Source organism: Sycon ciliatum, chromosome 10 (assembly GCF_964019385.1).
Source record: "Sycon ciliatum chromosome 10, ocSycCili1.1, whole genome shotgun sequence".
NCBI classification, from domain to species: Eukaryota; Metazoa; Porifera; class Calcarea; order Leucosolenida; family Sycettidae; genus Sycon; species Sycon ciliatum.
The window spans coordinates 6,162,379-6,177,974 of NC_088652.1; the positions used below are offsets into that span (position 1 = coordinate 6,162,379).

Genomic DNA, 15,596 nt, shown 5'->3' on the forward strand with positions numbered 1-15,596 from the left:
CAAGGGTTAAGATTATTTAACACATACCCAAGTCTATTTCGAGGAAATATTAAAGAAAATGGTTGTGTCCGTGTCCGACCGGAACTTTCGACGGACGCTAACCCAATTAGACCCTAGCGGGATATTGAGCGCTTTTAGCAGCACCCACGTACCCCTGCCAAAAGCCCCTGGCCACAAGTTTTCAACTTTTCCTTCTTCATTTTTCGATTTTTTTCTATAAATTTTCGTACTCCCGAAGCTGGCTATGAATCCCTTCAATCACCGCGCAAAGTGGTAATTGCCACCCCGAGCCATGTTTTCCTAGAAATAAAACAAAGCCGAAGGTTTTGGAAGAAGAAATGTACATCTATCGCGATCTTTGTACTATGGAAGTAGTGATAATGATCATGGATCGGAAAATGTGCTTTGAATGGCCTTTGTGGGTTAAGACGTTTTAAGCAACCTTTGTTCCCAAATTAATGTTATAATCAGCGCCTTCAGTGCATAGTTAGGTGAACACGGAAAGGTTGTTAGGCAAGTACAAGAGTTGCCTAATGGGTGTGTAAAATAGTTTATATGAGATTCCTACCTTTTGGTGTATATCTTTGGCAATAGTAACTTAGCTTCATTGAGCAAGATTCGATTCCAAAACTCTCTTTCTCGGGGAAATAAAACCCGCATTCGTTCCGTCCACCTCCTCCTTGTAGTGGTGCAGTAATCCAAGAAACATTGTTTGCTGAGATTGGAACAGGTAACATCCATGTCCAGGTATTGGATTGAGATGGTCGTTGAAGAGCAACCCACACATTGCATGTATTGGTTTTGCAGAAGTACGAGGAAGTCTTGCAGTTGTCACTGGAAGAACTGTTGCACTGACCGTTTCGGGGTCCAAGCAGGTCTCCTGCACACTCTCCATGATATCTATTCTGGATATTCGCTAGAATGCTACGTCTCCGGGCACACTCAGCAGACGCATCATCGTATGTCTTAGGTGAGGGAATATAAAGTGTTTCGAGTCTTCCCGATGCTTCTTGGTCCAGTGAGCATTCGTACCAGTTATCTGCAGAATTGACAGTTTGTATTCCAAACAAACACTTTTATTAAGACATTGATATAATCCTTCCAACCAATGCAAGCAATTTGCGTATATGTCCACAAAAGGTGGAGACACCCCGAATAGAGTTGTAAACACACCAATGTTCAGAGAAATATAAGGAAAAGCGCCAAGAAGAGGTGCAAAGGGAAGTTTCAGGCATTGCAGTGGTCACCAGACAGGGGAAATTGGGACTGATGTTTTGATAGAGGCACTAGATACTGTAGAACAAAACTATACAACTCATATGTTCGCACTCTATATTTCGCATGCAGAGACGCAAATCGACACTATCAAGTAGCCTCTTTCTTTCATCTATCCAATATTTCCTTCTCTTCTCTTCAAGATAGAATGAAGTTGAAGACACCACTGCAGCTGTACCTATGGTTGATAAATATGGTGGTAAAGACACAACTGGCAAAATAGCGGTAAACACACGCCTGCCCACCCACGCTCTCTAAGCTGCAAAGTTCTGGCACAGAGCTCTCCTTCTCACCTCCACCACCATCAGTTCGGGCCTGGCGCCTCGTCTATGCATGGTTGGCGGTATCCGACATACCAGGCTGATACATCAAGTTGCGCATGGCACATAGAAGATAACACAGCAACGACATAGCTCGATTGCGACGTACGTTTCGTCCCCGCTGGACTCATCAGGCAATCTTCTTCTTGGTTGTATTCAGACGGAGCTTGACTCGGGAGAATGAAGTTGTAGACACCAATGCAGCTGTATTTATGGTTGATAAATATGGTGGTAAAGACACACCTGGCAATATGGCGGTAAACACACGCCTGCCCACACACGCTGTCTATGCTGCAAAGCTATGTCGTTGTTGTGTCATCTTCTAGGTGCCATGCGCTACTTAATGCAAAACAAAGCGCATAACGTCAGTCTTGAATGCAGTACAAAGCAATTCGGTGCAGTGTGCGCGCTAGTTCGGATTGTTGCTAACGAGAACTAGCCCAGATATATTATAAAGAAGCCTTTTGCTTGGTAGTTTAAAAAATAATCATGGTTCGCGTGAGACTCGCATCCGTAGTAACCCCACTTTTTTCGCATCCGTAGTAACCACACCACCCTACAATGATCACCTCCTAAATCGGTGGGAGGAGAGTAGATCAGCTCACCAGCAAGTGCTCAAAGACCGAAAATCCCATTCACAGGATCCATGTGTCCCTCGTGCCAGGCCACGAGTTCCCAATTACTAGTAACTGTGGGTCGCAGCAAGGCTGGAAAAAATCCTTCCGCTTCCAAGCAGGACTTTAACCTGGTACCTTCTGTTTCTCAATCATTGTCTTAGACCGGCCCAATATGCCTGCCTGCTTGGTAGTTTGTTACCCATTAAAAGATTCTAATTTGCAGCGACGACACCCGAATAGATTTGAAGATAGTGGGTGTAGGCTTTTCGTAGACTTTATAACTTTATGAACCTCTCTGTTTTAACTTTATCAACAATGTGATATCAAATTCGGCTTATCAAAGGCCATACACCTACCTTTAGGCACATATCGTTGACAGAGATATCGAAGTGATTGTTGTTTGTCCCAATTCCTTAACCTGATTTTGTCTGGCTGATAGTATCCATATATGTAGTCAGGCCGAATGAATGGAAATTGCAAGGACCATGGAAGTTGTGCCGTAACGGACGACAATGCAGCTTCCCATTTCCAAGCACTCCAGTTCCCGGGGCTCCATGTACCAGTCAGGCCTACCCACGTACCGGACGTTCCCATGACTGTAGAGTTGGCGCATTGCAGCTGAGCAATTGTCTGAACAGTAGCCAGTGATCCGCCAAGTGACCGACAGGATATGTTGGCGTCTTTCCAGGTTTTGTGGTCAAATCGAAAAGTCCAATCGACTTGCCAAGTACTGGTGTTCGTTTGAGCACACGCGTTCCATCTTACTGTACAGAGTGAATCAATGCACAAGAACAGAAATTGCATTGGTGGGTCTGACAATATATTTCCATTTCACGTGAATATTTGATTCCTGATACAAAAAACAGCATTATGCATCATATTTTGATCTTTATGGCCGAGGTTTTTTTAATACAGAGATGTACTTACAGAGATCCAATAATAAAGTCTGACATTGGCTGCTCGGGCAGCATGAGTTGTCTGAAGATTACCTATGGGTGAGAAAATTAAAACGAATCATCCTTGGTGTTTTGTGTCGTGCGTACTTTACACATGCACTGTTGGTGATCACATGCAGCCTCTATGGTATGCCGTCTACTGCCAGCTCTGACCAAGCATGAAGCGAGCGATTTGGAGATGGAGATGGTAACTCTGCCTGCCCGACATCGCGGTTTATCTTTCGACAACCCTTTTGAGGACTCTCCGAACGCTGGGTCTTTGGAGTGCACAACCCACCTCGCAGCTCAGATCAACACCGGCGGATCGGAGTCGTTGGAGAGCATTCGGCCGGACCAGGCAACTATGTCGGGAGTGCGAATTCGCCACCGCGTAGTACTGAGCGCAACAGCGGCCGCCATCCAAGGCCGCCTGCCGCAGCCACAACAGCGAGCAAAACCTTGGCACGCGAAAAGGGCGGGTCCTGTACCCTGACCACCGTCCCTACGGCTGAGCACGGTTCCTACTTTGTTGTGAAAGCTTACTTTCATGATCATATTCGGCTCCGGTACTGTGGCCCTCTGGAAAACCTGCGAGCATCCTGTCCCTGTGGCTCAAGGTTTTCAGTTGACCATGAACAAATTTGTAAGCTGTCGGGATTCATCTTGATGCGACACAATGCTCCCACCGACTTCCTCTCGTCGTGCATGAAGGAGGTCCATCATGATGTGGAGGTGGAGCCACCATTGCAGCCCCTAACTGGTGAAACCTTACACCATAGGTCAGCCAACACTGATCCTGAAGCCCGTGCCGATCTGCAGGTGAAGGGATTCTGGACTGACAGCCGCCATGCATTCTTCGATACAAGGGTATTTTATCCCCACACGCGGAGCTATCGGTCCAAGTCTCTTCATTCCGTCTACCGAAGGTTTGAAGGGGAGAAGAAGAGTGCTCACGGTGAACGTGTCAATGGAGTCGAGCATGGCTCCTTCAAACCGTTAGTCTTCTCCTTCTGTTGTGGGATGGGCTCATAAGCAGCCGTAGTAGTCACGACGCTGGCGCATGGCTTGGCCACGAAACGCAACGCTGACTACAGCCGGGTTGTAGCTTGGCTGCGGTGCTGCTTGGCATTTTCTCTTGCCAGGCTTGCCATCCGTTGCGTACGCGGATCATGCCCTGTTGCCGTCGTCACGGTCTTTTCCTGTTAGCCCTGTTTGTCCAGTACATGAGATACAACGTCTTTCTTGTGGTTTTTTCCTTCTACAAGTAGCTGCTTGCAGCATGGTCAACGACAGTATCATGTATTTTCAGATGTTCAATGTGCTTGTAGTCTTGTACCTATTTGTATTACCTCCCGGGAGCAGTCTTTCTACTTGAAATACTGGAACGACAAAATGTCTCAAAAAGAACAACATCAACTTCGATCTTGCACCTGTCAACCTTGTCCAGGCTGAAGCGCGTCTGGCTCGACATAAGACTGTATTGACAGCCATTTATCTCCTTTACTCATGTTGTATAATTACTGTCTGCCGTGTGTTTACCGCCATACTGCCAGGTGCGTCTTTACCACCACCATTATGAATAAAGTACTCACTGGACATTGTTCTGTGACTGGTCATGGGGCCTTGTGACATGTACACTGATTTGTGACTGGTCATAGGGCCTTGTGACTTGTACACTGATTTGTGACTGGTCATGGGGCCTTGTGACTTGTACACTCATTTGTGACTGGTTATGGGGCCTTGTGACTTGTACACTCATTTGTGACTGCTCATGGGGACTTGTGACTTGTACACTGATTTGTGACTGGTCATGGGGCCTTGTGACTTGTACACTCATTTGTGACTGCTCATGGGGCCTTGTGACTTGTTCACTGATTTGTGACTGGTCATGGGTGGTTTGTGACTGTCTTACTGTTTGTTTTGGCCTTGACTGGTCACTGCTTCCTATATATACTCAGCCTACATAGTCACAGCAAAGGCGCCAAGTACCTACGAATATATCAGAAGAAGGCAGCATTCATGCTGCATGTAAAGTAGTGCGATTTTAAAAGTTGCAAAACGACTGCTGATGAAATACTACTACATTATCCATCACCGTCACCAGTCATTTTATCATAAATTATCATTATTGAAGATTTAGGGCAGAATCGAGGTGCAGTATCTCTTTCTTGCTACTAAAATGGTTTGTTTTCAAGGATGAAGGGCTTCCTATTTGCCTTGCCGAGCATGCTCATCATTTCGCGATCAATGCCGCTTGCATGATTTGTAGGATGCATACATCAATAATAGTGTGTTCTGTGTTCTGTTCTGTGTCGTTTGCAGGCATTCTTCGTAAAATATTATTTTTCATTGTTAAAAATAACACCCTACTTCTTGCGTAGGGATGTCAATTGAATAATTATCCTATCGACGACGGAAATTAACCGTATTACGTGACCGATCCTTTCAACGGCCTAATCTTACCTTTTCCTTTTCTACCTGGACTCATCCTTCGTTTCCCTTTTATCTCTAGCTTTTCTCTTGTACCTTCTTGCTGTTATCCACTTAAATGTGGAGCTTTGAATAAAACAAGTGGAACAGTTATTAACCATCCCAACCACATCTAGGACGTTCTAGAGCTAATAACCAGTCAGTTGTAGAACATCAATACATTACATTATTATCGTGCATTGTCATCGCTATAGCACATTTTTTTAGATAAAAGTAACTGGTGGCGTTAGTGGACAATATAACGTAACTTTTAGTTTCTTGGTCCTTGGCTTTGCATTAATGTATTTACTGTATTACCTTTAGGCAATGTTCCAATATAGACTTCTTGGGAGATGCTGCTGTTCATGCCAGTCGTAGTGGTGTAGAATGCTCGGACTCGGTACGACGTGTTGGCACGCAGGTTTGTCAAAACGATAGCCTCACCTGTGCCACAAACCGAAGTTGTGTAAGTCGCTGTCCCATTTTCCGCGTAAACAAAGCAGAATCCAGATATCCATTCCCAGAGTATCTGTGGCTGCAATAAACGTGCGAAGATCTCAGTTTCGGTGGAGTCGCCAGCTATGTTGGAGGGTGCTACATGGGAGAAAACATAGTATGGACCGTTCGTACTGGCTATGTAACAGCAACAAGTTTATATTGTACATCTATAGTGTTCATACGAATATCAATAAACTGTTGAACGGTACCTTTCGGCTGTTGATTGATACTAGAAACTAACTCTCCTTCTCCATGTGCTATTATTTTTATATTAATATTCTTGTTTAGTTGCTTGCCAAAACTCTTTTCTTTTCCATGATCAGTTACGAATTTACACGCTCGTAGTCTGAATCTGTGCTGCATTATCGAGCCATGCAAAATGTTAGCAACTTGTGATTGGACGAATACAGTTTTTCACCTGCCTAGAACCAAGGGCTTTGAGAATGTTCTTGGAACTTCTCATTTATTATTTATTATTATTATTATTATTATTTGAGGGATTCCCCAAAGGCCGAAGCCTAAATCAAGGGGATCTCCGAGAATAAATATACGTGTAAAATGCGTGTACAATAGGGGGCAATTCTTAAAAGGAAGACAATATTACGATAAAAAAGATGAATGTGAAGAGGTTAAATACGAAGTCTGAGTAGAAGCAAGCGAAAAGGGTACTGGTAAAGAAGGGGGGTAATCAGGAAGTGAGAAAACCTCGAGGATGGAATCTATACCTGTGGAAATGGGACTTAACGTGCTGGCTAAATACACCACGGGTTTCAGATATCCTAATCTCTGTAGGCAGGGAGTTCCACGTGGTGATCATGGAATGTAGTAGAGTGGATCGGAAACAGGGACCAGTGTGAGTGGGCAGCAGGTAAAAGTGGGGATGTCGTACACTCTTGGATCATTTTTACACCTTGCCTAGTTTCTTTCTTGCGCCCATAATAATTACACCGTATAAAATCAATATGCCATGTCAATTACAATATCAGTATTGTATTGTATTTTTGGTATTGTATTTTATTATTTTATTAGGGCAATCCCAACAGACCCTAAGGTCTTCTTACAGGGTGCCCAAGATGAACGAAATTGTTAGGCTCCTGGCGAAATGAATTGGGGATATGATTGGTGCGAAGAGATTCGGGAAGCGCATTAAAGCGGTCAGCACCAAGGATTGAAATAGATGTGTATCCAGCTTGAGCTTGCACAATGGGTAAGGAAAGGGAATAATTGACTTGGCCGTGGGTTACTCTATCTGTGTGAGCGCAGTCACGGCAAAGGGAGAACATGTCAGAGAGGAGTGAACTGCAGATATTGTGGATGCAAAGGAACACGAAGAATATGGACTTAGTATGATATCTTTTGTCTAAGCTAATTATGTGGTATCGCTCAAGCAAGTATGATGTCTGCGTGAATGTGTCATGCTCAAATATGCATCTAAGTGCTCTCTTACTTATGCATAGCAGCTGATATCTCACTTTGTCAGCGAGGCAGTGGACGTAGGCAGTGCTGGCGTACTCGAGCTTGCTCTGGACTACTGACAAGTAGAACTGCCTTCTGGCCTGGACAGCAAGGTTCCTCCTTCCACGTCGAAAAGCACCTAGTTTCTTTCCGATGTCTTCCCTGAGGGAGTTAACGTGGGCACTGAAACTTAAAGTTGAATCGAGAGTCAGTCCTAGATACTTAACTTCGTCAGACGGGGCAATAACAGTCGAACCACAGACAATGCTCAGGTGAGGTGGAGGCTGTGAGCGTCACCTTCTCTGACGAGCCTTTGATAGGCGAAACAGCTGTCAGAAGGAAATGTTTTACCCATGACCCTTTCGTTGTTTGAAGGTATTGGTGTGAGTAATGGCTAACGAGGGTAGCAATGGTCGGCTTTAGAGTGCATGGAGGAGGAGAGTTAGTTTCTTGTATCTATAGTGTTGACTATGATATTACGTAGTTATCGGTCGGCAAGCACGCCAAACAGTTTGGCAGTACAGGTCAAAACCCTCACTTGTTAAATCGAAAGAGAGAGAGGAATTAAAGACTTGAATCAAGATACATGAAGTTGAATTAAGATTAGGAACCCACAATAGTTTCCTTGTCAAACGTAACGACAGAGGACATAATATATTATGTTTTTTGTTATGTTTTTTTGTCTGACCTGTGTTTAAAATCATTTTTGTTGCCGCAAATCTTCATTCCCTTTCATGCGGGGTATGATGGATAAATACATGATCAGCACCATAGAGTTGATATGGTAGTAGTGGTCCTTGTTACTTTGAGTTACATATTGGTTTGGCAAAAGTGGATTACTCCTTCAAAACCTCATTTATTGTCAATATTAAACCTCTAGTGTTTTTCGAATCGTTATCTTCTTCACACAGTGAATGCACACAGTGAATGCATAAGGTATTGGCGGTCCACGAAAGAGTAGATTGTTGAGCATTATCGGCATGCAGTTCTTAAACCAGTGTAACTAACGCTATACCGACAACTACACGCTAGTTAAGTCCTAGCTAGTATACCTTACCATTTGGTGTATATCTTTGACAGTAGAAACTTAGCTTCATTGTGCAAGATTCGATTCCGAAGCCCTCTTTTTCAGGTGAATAGTAACCACATTTTCGCTCTCCACTACCTCTTGTTGTTGAATTTATCCATGGAATTGTACTCGATGCGGATGGAACAGGCAACACCCATGTCAAATTTTTAGATGGTCGTTGTAGAGCAACCCACACATTGCAAGTATTGGTTTCGCAGCCGGACGAGGCATTCCTGCAGTTATCGCCGGAGGAACTGTTGCATTGACCATTTCGTGGTCCAAGCACTGACCTTGCGCACTCTCTATGGTTTATGCTCTGGAGATTGGCCAGAATGCTGCCTCTCCCTGCGCACTCGGTGGTGGCCTCATCAAATGTCTTAGGTGTTGAAATGTAAAGTATCTCCATGAGTCCAAGAGATTTGCTCATGGAGCACACGTACCAGTTATCTTCACAAAAACATAGATTGCATTCCGACACAGCCATAATGAAACATTTGCCATATACATGTATAGGAACATTTGAGCTACCTGAAATAGATTGCTCAATACACAAAGTTCCACGCAGTTCAAAAGCAACAGGCAGGATAACTTGAGAAATGGGTTTGTTCAACTCTGAATTGAAGTCTCAAATAATAATTTGGGCGGTTACCATCAAAGATTTCAATTTTCAACTCACGTTTGTTTGTTTGCAAGTTTGGCTGATGTGAATCGACTATTTTTGCGCGAATATTTTTCTCGGCTAACATTTCGGGCTGAGTGTTTGAAATCTACCGCTGCAGAGATTTTTTTAAAGCTTAAGTGGCACAAATTGTGTAGGACGGTGAAACAGAAAATAGGAATTGATTGTTGATGGTAAGTGATTTAGAACTCAGACTCTGAAATTTAAACGCTCGGATAATTTGAAGGCGAATATCTTTGTTGTGTTGGATTGGGATTAGACTGTATCTGTAGGGGATTTGTTCAGTGGGGCTTTGTCATTATTTTAACGTGCACATTTATGTGAAAACTCCGCTCCATGGTGGTAAATAAAACCGTCGAATTCGTCGTGCAAGCAAAGGTCAGAGACTGAAAGGTGGATCGTAGTTTCTCCCCTGCATGTCTACCGTATTATCTCTAATATAAGCACGGTCCTTTATTTTTTAAATGTACCTCCGCCCCGTGCCATTAATGGAGACGTTGTTTTATTGGAGACTGTTCCTTTATTATTTCATAGTTTCTCCCCTGCATGTCTACCGTATTATCTCTAATATAAGCACGGTCCTTTATTTTTTAAATGTACCTCCGCCCCGTGCTATTAATGGAGACGTTGTTTTATTGGAGACTGTTCCTTTATTATTTCAACCTCATTTAAGAGGCATGTTGCCATGGCCCAATTCATGTCAGACACACACATTTCAGTTTTTTCGCCGGTACAGATAATGAATTTACACAGTGTGCTTATAATGGAGACTGAGCACTTTATTTCTAGAATGCCGCCCCAAGGTGTACTATCTTTGGAGACGTGCTATTATTGGAGACTGTGCTTATATTCGAGATAATAAGGTATGTTCGAAAAGATAATTATATAAAAGCAACGAACCGTAACCCACTATTCAAGAAATTACCCAATTCTCATCCATTTGCGTCATCCAGCATAAAACGGAGCATAAAGTTTTCTGTACGCGTTCCTGAACCAGCAGAAACGGCAACCATAATTTTGATCCTTGAACCACCAGTGCAATGGCATGGACAAGTCCATTAGCAAAACAGCACCAAACTTGCATAGGCGCTTGGTTAGCAAAAGAAAACCAAACATTCACAGGAGCTTAGTTGGGCACAACTCAAGAGAGGGATTTGTTTTTATCCAATAGCTCTTAGAGATTGTTACCCTCTGACTCTCTGAGACAGTGCAACTATTCCACAGTGGGGTATAATCGCGGAAGTCTGGTTCTCGCTTGCTTATCTAGGGAAGTATCACTCGGATAGATAATGGTTACAGCATCACATTAAAGATAAAAATATCAACAACAACAAGAACTGCTTTCGCACCGCAAACACTGAGGCGTCACGTTATGAGACAATGGCGTACTCAATTATCACAAAGAAACATCCTGGGCGTGACTGTTACATCACTCATAACGGTGTAGTAGTATACAAAGGCACACAATGAAAACTTGGCAAATTAATTCCGTTGCGACTCAGAGTTTCATGGCTGAACCAATCATCAGACAACGATAATCGAATAGGAGACAGCGCTGGTATATCTAAGTGGAGAGAGGTGTGATAATACGATAGCGAGAGGAGTAATCGCGTGAATGTATACAGGGAAAGGCTATTTCAGAGGCAGATGCAGTAGGCGCAGGTCTAGCACTAACACGTACGCGCTTAATCTCGCTCACACACCACACACACACATACTTACACGCACACACACATAGTAACACCCACACGCATACACACATACACGCACACACTAACACACACACACATACACCCACCCACAACAACCCTAGTAGTATTAGTAGAATTTATTATTTTACTAGGGAAATCCCAACAGGCGTTGACTTTTTACTGGGAACCCTAGGAATGACTTGGTGCTTGTGACAAATGCAGAAAGGGGCTTAGCTTGACGGCATCCAGGTGGAAGCATGTTCCACTTGTCTGCTGTCAAAAATGAAATAGCATTCAGGCCTTAACGGAGCGTAGATCTGGGTAGGTTCAGAGCGGCTGAAGCTTGACCGCGGGTAGCAGCATTTGTGCTGCGTGATGCAGTGCGGAGGGGTAAATATCGTGCTTAAAAGAGGACTGGTGCAACGAGATAGACACCTAAAAACAAACACAAACAGCTTCAAGTTTACACGGCGAGAGAAAGTATACAGGTTATATTTGGTGAGAATGAAATCGATAGAAGTATACTGATCATGGCCAAACACTCACCTTAGGCACTTATTACTGGTTGACTCAAGTTTTTCTCGGACTTTAGCAGACAACCGGTGAACACAACATGTGCTGGCATAGTCCAAGGTACTCTGGACAATTGTCAGGTAAAACATGCGGCGGCCGTTCATAGAGACATCGCGGCGCCCGTGGCGGAATGAGGCAACCTTGCACTGTGCCTTGGCGCACACACGCTCAATCCGCTGCTCGATGCTGAGCGACGAGTCCAATAGGAGGCCAAGGTACAGAACATGGATGGACTCGGGGATTACGGTGCATTTGCAGGTGATGCTTGGGATCACGTCCAGTTGCGCAGTAGGTCGTCTGAGCAGCAGTAGCTAAGATGTTTTGGGATTCAGCACCAGTCCCCGCTTGCTGAGGAAGTCCTCCAGATTCAAGAGATCTGAATGCAGCATTTTAAGCACGGTAGAAGCCTTGCGACCAATGAAGTAGAGCGCGATGTCGTCCGCAAACAGGAGAGCACGGCAATGTTGAAATTTCTGAGGGTACGACGGATATAAATGCAGAAAAGTAAGGGGTCTAACACAGAGCCTTGTGGTACACCACGTTAGCAGGGCTCTGTACTGCCTCGGGCATCCCCGACAACGACCTGCTGGGTTCTCCCAGTAAGGTAGTCTGCGAACCAACGCAATGCCACACCTCCGACGCCAACTGAAGCCAGTTCCTGCACGAGCTTGTTATGCTGAACGTGGTCAAAGGCCTTGCCCATGTCCACAAACAAGGCTCCACACAGCTGCTTCTTGTCCAAGGCCTACTGCCAATCGTTTATTGCATACGCCAAAAGGTCTTCACAGCTGTGATTGCGTCTGTAAGCAAACTGCTCCTCCGGTAGTGCACCGAGTTCCGGATGATTGTCGAAGAATGCTACAAGTTGCCGGTGTACCACCTTTTCAAGAACTTTGGATATCACTGGCAAAAGTGACACTGGTCGGTAGTTGGAGCCAATTGTTGCGTCGCCAGCTTTGTTGAGTGGGCACACGTGTGCATGATTTAAACTACTTGGAACTTGGCCTGTATGCAGAGACGTATTGATGATTGCGGTGAGTGGACCAGCGATGTCTGTGCGGCATCAGTTGAGGAAACATGGTGGTATTTCATCGGAACATTGTGCTTTGTTGCTGTTCAATGACTTCAAGACATCTTCAACATACTCTACTGTGACTGGCGTAAACTTGTCGAGGGTGGGAATGTCGACTGGTGGGCTGGGTAGAACACGTTCAGACGGTCTGGAAGGATCACAAACTACGGTTGCAAATGTGGCTGTCAGGTCGGATATAGTCGCCTTAGGTAAGGACTAAGGATTTGACTTTTTCTCGTCCTGCAAGCTTGTTCAGGATTAGCCACTGGGCTCTGGGTTTGCGTTTGCGGATGTTGAAGGCCTTAACGCAGTATTCTGTTTTGAGTTTCTTATTCAAGAGGGTTCCTTCGCGCCGTGTTGCCCGGTACTGCTGGAGGAGGGGGCCATCGGCTGGGTTCCTTCATAATTTCCTGTGCAAGTTTATTCGAAGCTGAAGAAGCTTTTTCAAGTGTGGCGTAACCCATGGTTGCCGACGAGGCCTGCCAAGTCCAGACACGTTGGGCTGAGTAATGAGGGATTCTATTTCCAGAACATTTCTCAAACAATTGGAAAAATGCATCACTTGACCGTCCAGGCTGGTGGGCAACTCCCAAGTTCTGAAACTTGCACTGATTTCCTGGCCACATTGGTCGAAATCCATAGAATGGGGTGCAGGCTTCCGAATCTGTGAGTCTGCGCAGGAATGGGCTCAAGGTCTTGAAAGGCACATTGGGCAATGATGAGATCGTGATCACTAACACCGTTCATTGAGACTACGTCCGCTTTGACTACAGGGGAGCCGTCAGTAACCAGAGCAAGATCTAGGCAAGTGCGTGCTAAACGAGTGGGTTCAGTGATAACATTTTTGAGGTGATGTTCCGCACAGACACGCTGTAGACGGCGATATCCTGGAGTCGTTGGCTGGAGAACATCAGTAATGAAGTCGCCTAGGATTAATGCGTTCGGAGGTTGAAGGGCTTAGTCAAGTTCAGAGCTCAACTTGTCTCAGAAATCCACTGTGGCTTACGGTGGGCGATACAAGGTGGACACACTAATGTCTGTTGCACGTGGCTTGGTAGCAATACGGAAACGGACTGTTAATATCTCTACGGTGGATCCTGTAGAACGTTGGATTACGGTTCCAGCAAAGTGAGAATGAACATAAATGCAGACACCGCCACCATGTATAGTGCGAGCCAGCGAGCCAAGCAGTTCTACCCTCACTTCTATTCTTTTTAGGCAGCGCTTCGGAGCTGTTGTGTGCCCTAGGAAAATTCTACGCTAACCACCTTGAACAGGGCTGTTCTTAGTACTAATGAAATGTCCTGGCTTGCCGCTTGATCCGCAATCATCGGGCCATTGACATGTTGAGCGTCCAAAACCTTGTTTGCTCGCTGGAACGCTCCGTCTGTAAAGATGCTCAATGTCAGCACCTGGTCACATGCGGATCCAGCGGCAATTGCAAGCAAGGAATTTCGTTTGTACTCAGAAAAGTCCTGTCCACGGAAGTATTAGTTAGCGTAGACATCTTCTAGGGCACTCGACAGCTCCGGTGCGCTGACTGAAGAGGAATCAAGCGCAGCACCGAGTACTGCTCTCTTTACAGTTCATGTAAGTATCGTTTGTACATGCATATAAGCATGAGTCAAGGGTCGAGCACTCTTGTCTACTAAGGGTTTGCATTCATGAACATATAAGAGCGCTCTGACCTTACAAGCATCATTAGTGTTGACGCAAGTACAGCGAAGCTTTGCTTTCAGGTGCGAGTGAAATGGTGTATTAAATTGCCACTTCGTTACATTCGGGAACCTACCATTCGCTAACACCGAAGAACACTATCCCGTGCCCTGTTTCTCTTTCAAATATCTTCAGGTATATCCGCGGTCTTCGTTTTTGGGAATTGTGCTTTAAAGAGTAAATGGAATGTCTAATTTAATCAGAGGAGTGGCCCGTACCGATTTAGATCAGTATAGATATTCCTTCAATTTAATCAATGGATATAGACCTACCTTTAGGCAAATATCGTTGACAGAGGTACCTAGCTTGAAAGTTGTTGATCCAGTTCACTAAGCCCTTGTTTGGATCAAAAAAACCGTAAGTATAACTAGAGTTTTGAAACGGAAGTTTATACTTGGATGACCAGGGAAGTCTCGTCGTACTCGTGGACGATGCCACTTCCCATTTCCAAGCACTCCAATCTCCAGCTTTCCATGTACCAGTCAAGCCTACCCAAACAGCGATAGTTCCCTCCACTGTCAGGTTTGCACACGTCAACTGAGCCATTGTGTGCACAGTCGCTAGAGATCCGCCATATGATTGACATTCTGCTTTTGCTTCTGTCCAAGTTTTCCGTTCACATTGAAAGGTCCAATCGACTTGCCACGTGCGAGCACTGGTAAGAGGACAGGCATCCCATTTCACTACACAGAATTACAAATTATGCAGAAGCAAGCACAAGTATGTGTATATGGGAGCAGTGTAAATAGAAAAAGGAGCGAAATGAAGGATGGAACAAGTTCGGGTGATGATGGTGGTGCGCGCAGGGGTGGAGAGGGAGGGTTCGGTTGAATGCGAACATTGTACAGATCCCGATATTATTGTTGATCCCGGGAAGTATTTAATTAATTTGTGAGAAACCCAAGGTACTGTGATGTATACAAGTATTGTGTTTTTGTGTATGCTACTTGTGCTTGCACACTCAATGGTGGAGTCCCTAATTTGCGTAACCCAGGTTATGCATTCAGAAGAAGAACTTTTCCGCACTCAACGTTCTCACTTTAAGAACTACTGCCTTACACTCTTTTACCTCCCTGAAACGGGATTTTGATCGTGTGTTGTTTATAGTGGTGAATACAACAGACATCTCCATATACTGTACTCGCGCAAATAGAGCCATCTCTTGGATAGTTCACTCTTTCTCAAGTTATGCCCCAATCTCTAAGAGACAATGAAAACACCAAGCTC

At 44.7% G+C, this 15,596-nt stretch overlaps 1 protein-coding gene across 1 annotated transcript in view; it reads right to left on the reverse strand.

The window, feature by feature from the left end:
• LOC135826543 (uncharacterized) overlaps positions 1-15,042 on the reverse strand; it is a 50,891-nt gene extending 35,849 nt beyond the window's left edge. The window contains exons 1-5 of the mRNA XM_065339152.1: positions 14,642-15,042; positions 8,627-9,085; positions 5,935-6,210; positions 2,569-2,976; positions 569-1,039 (exon numbers count right to left, since the gene is read on the reverse strand). Coding sequence (XP_065195224.1) covers positions 569-1,039; positions 2,569-2,976; positions 5,935-6,210; positions 8,627-9,085; positions 14,642-14,915 — 1,888 coding nt within the window. The 5' untranslated portion in view covers positions 14,916-15,042. The remainder of the gene's footprint in view (positions 1-568; positions 1,040-2,568; positions 2,977-5,934; positions 6,211-8,626; positions 9,086-14,641) is intronic.
• Positions 15,043-15,596: the final 554 nt, after the last annotated feature.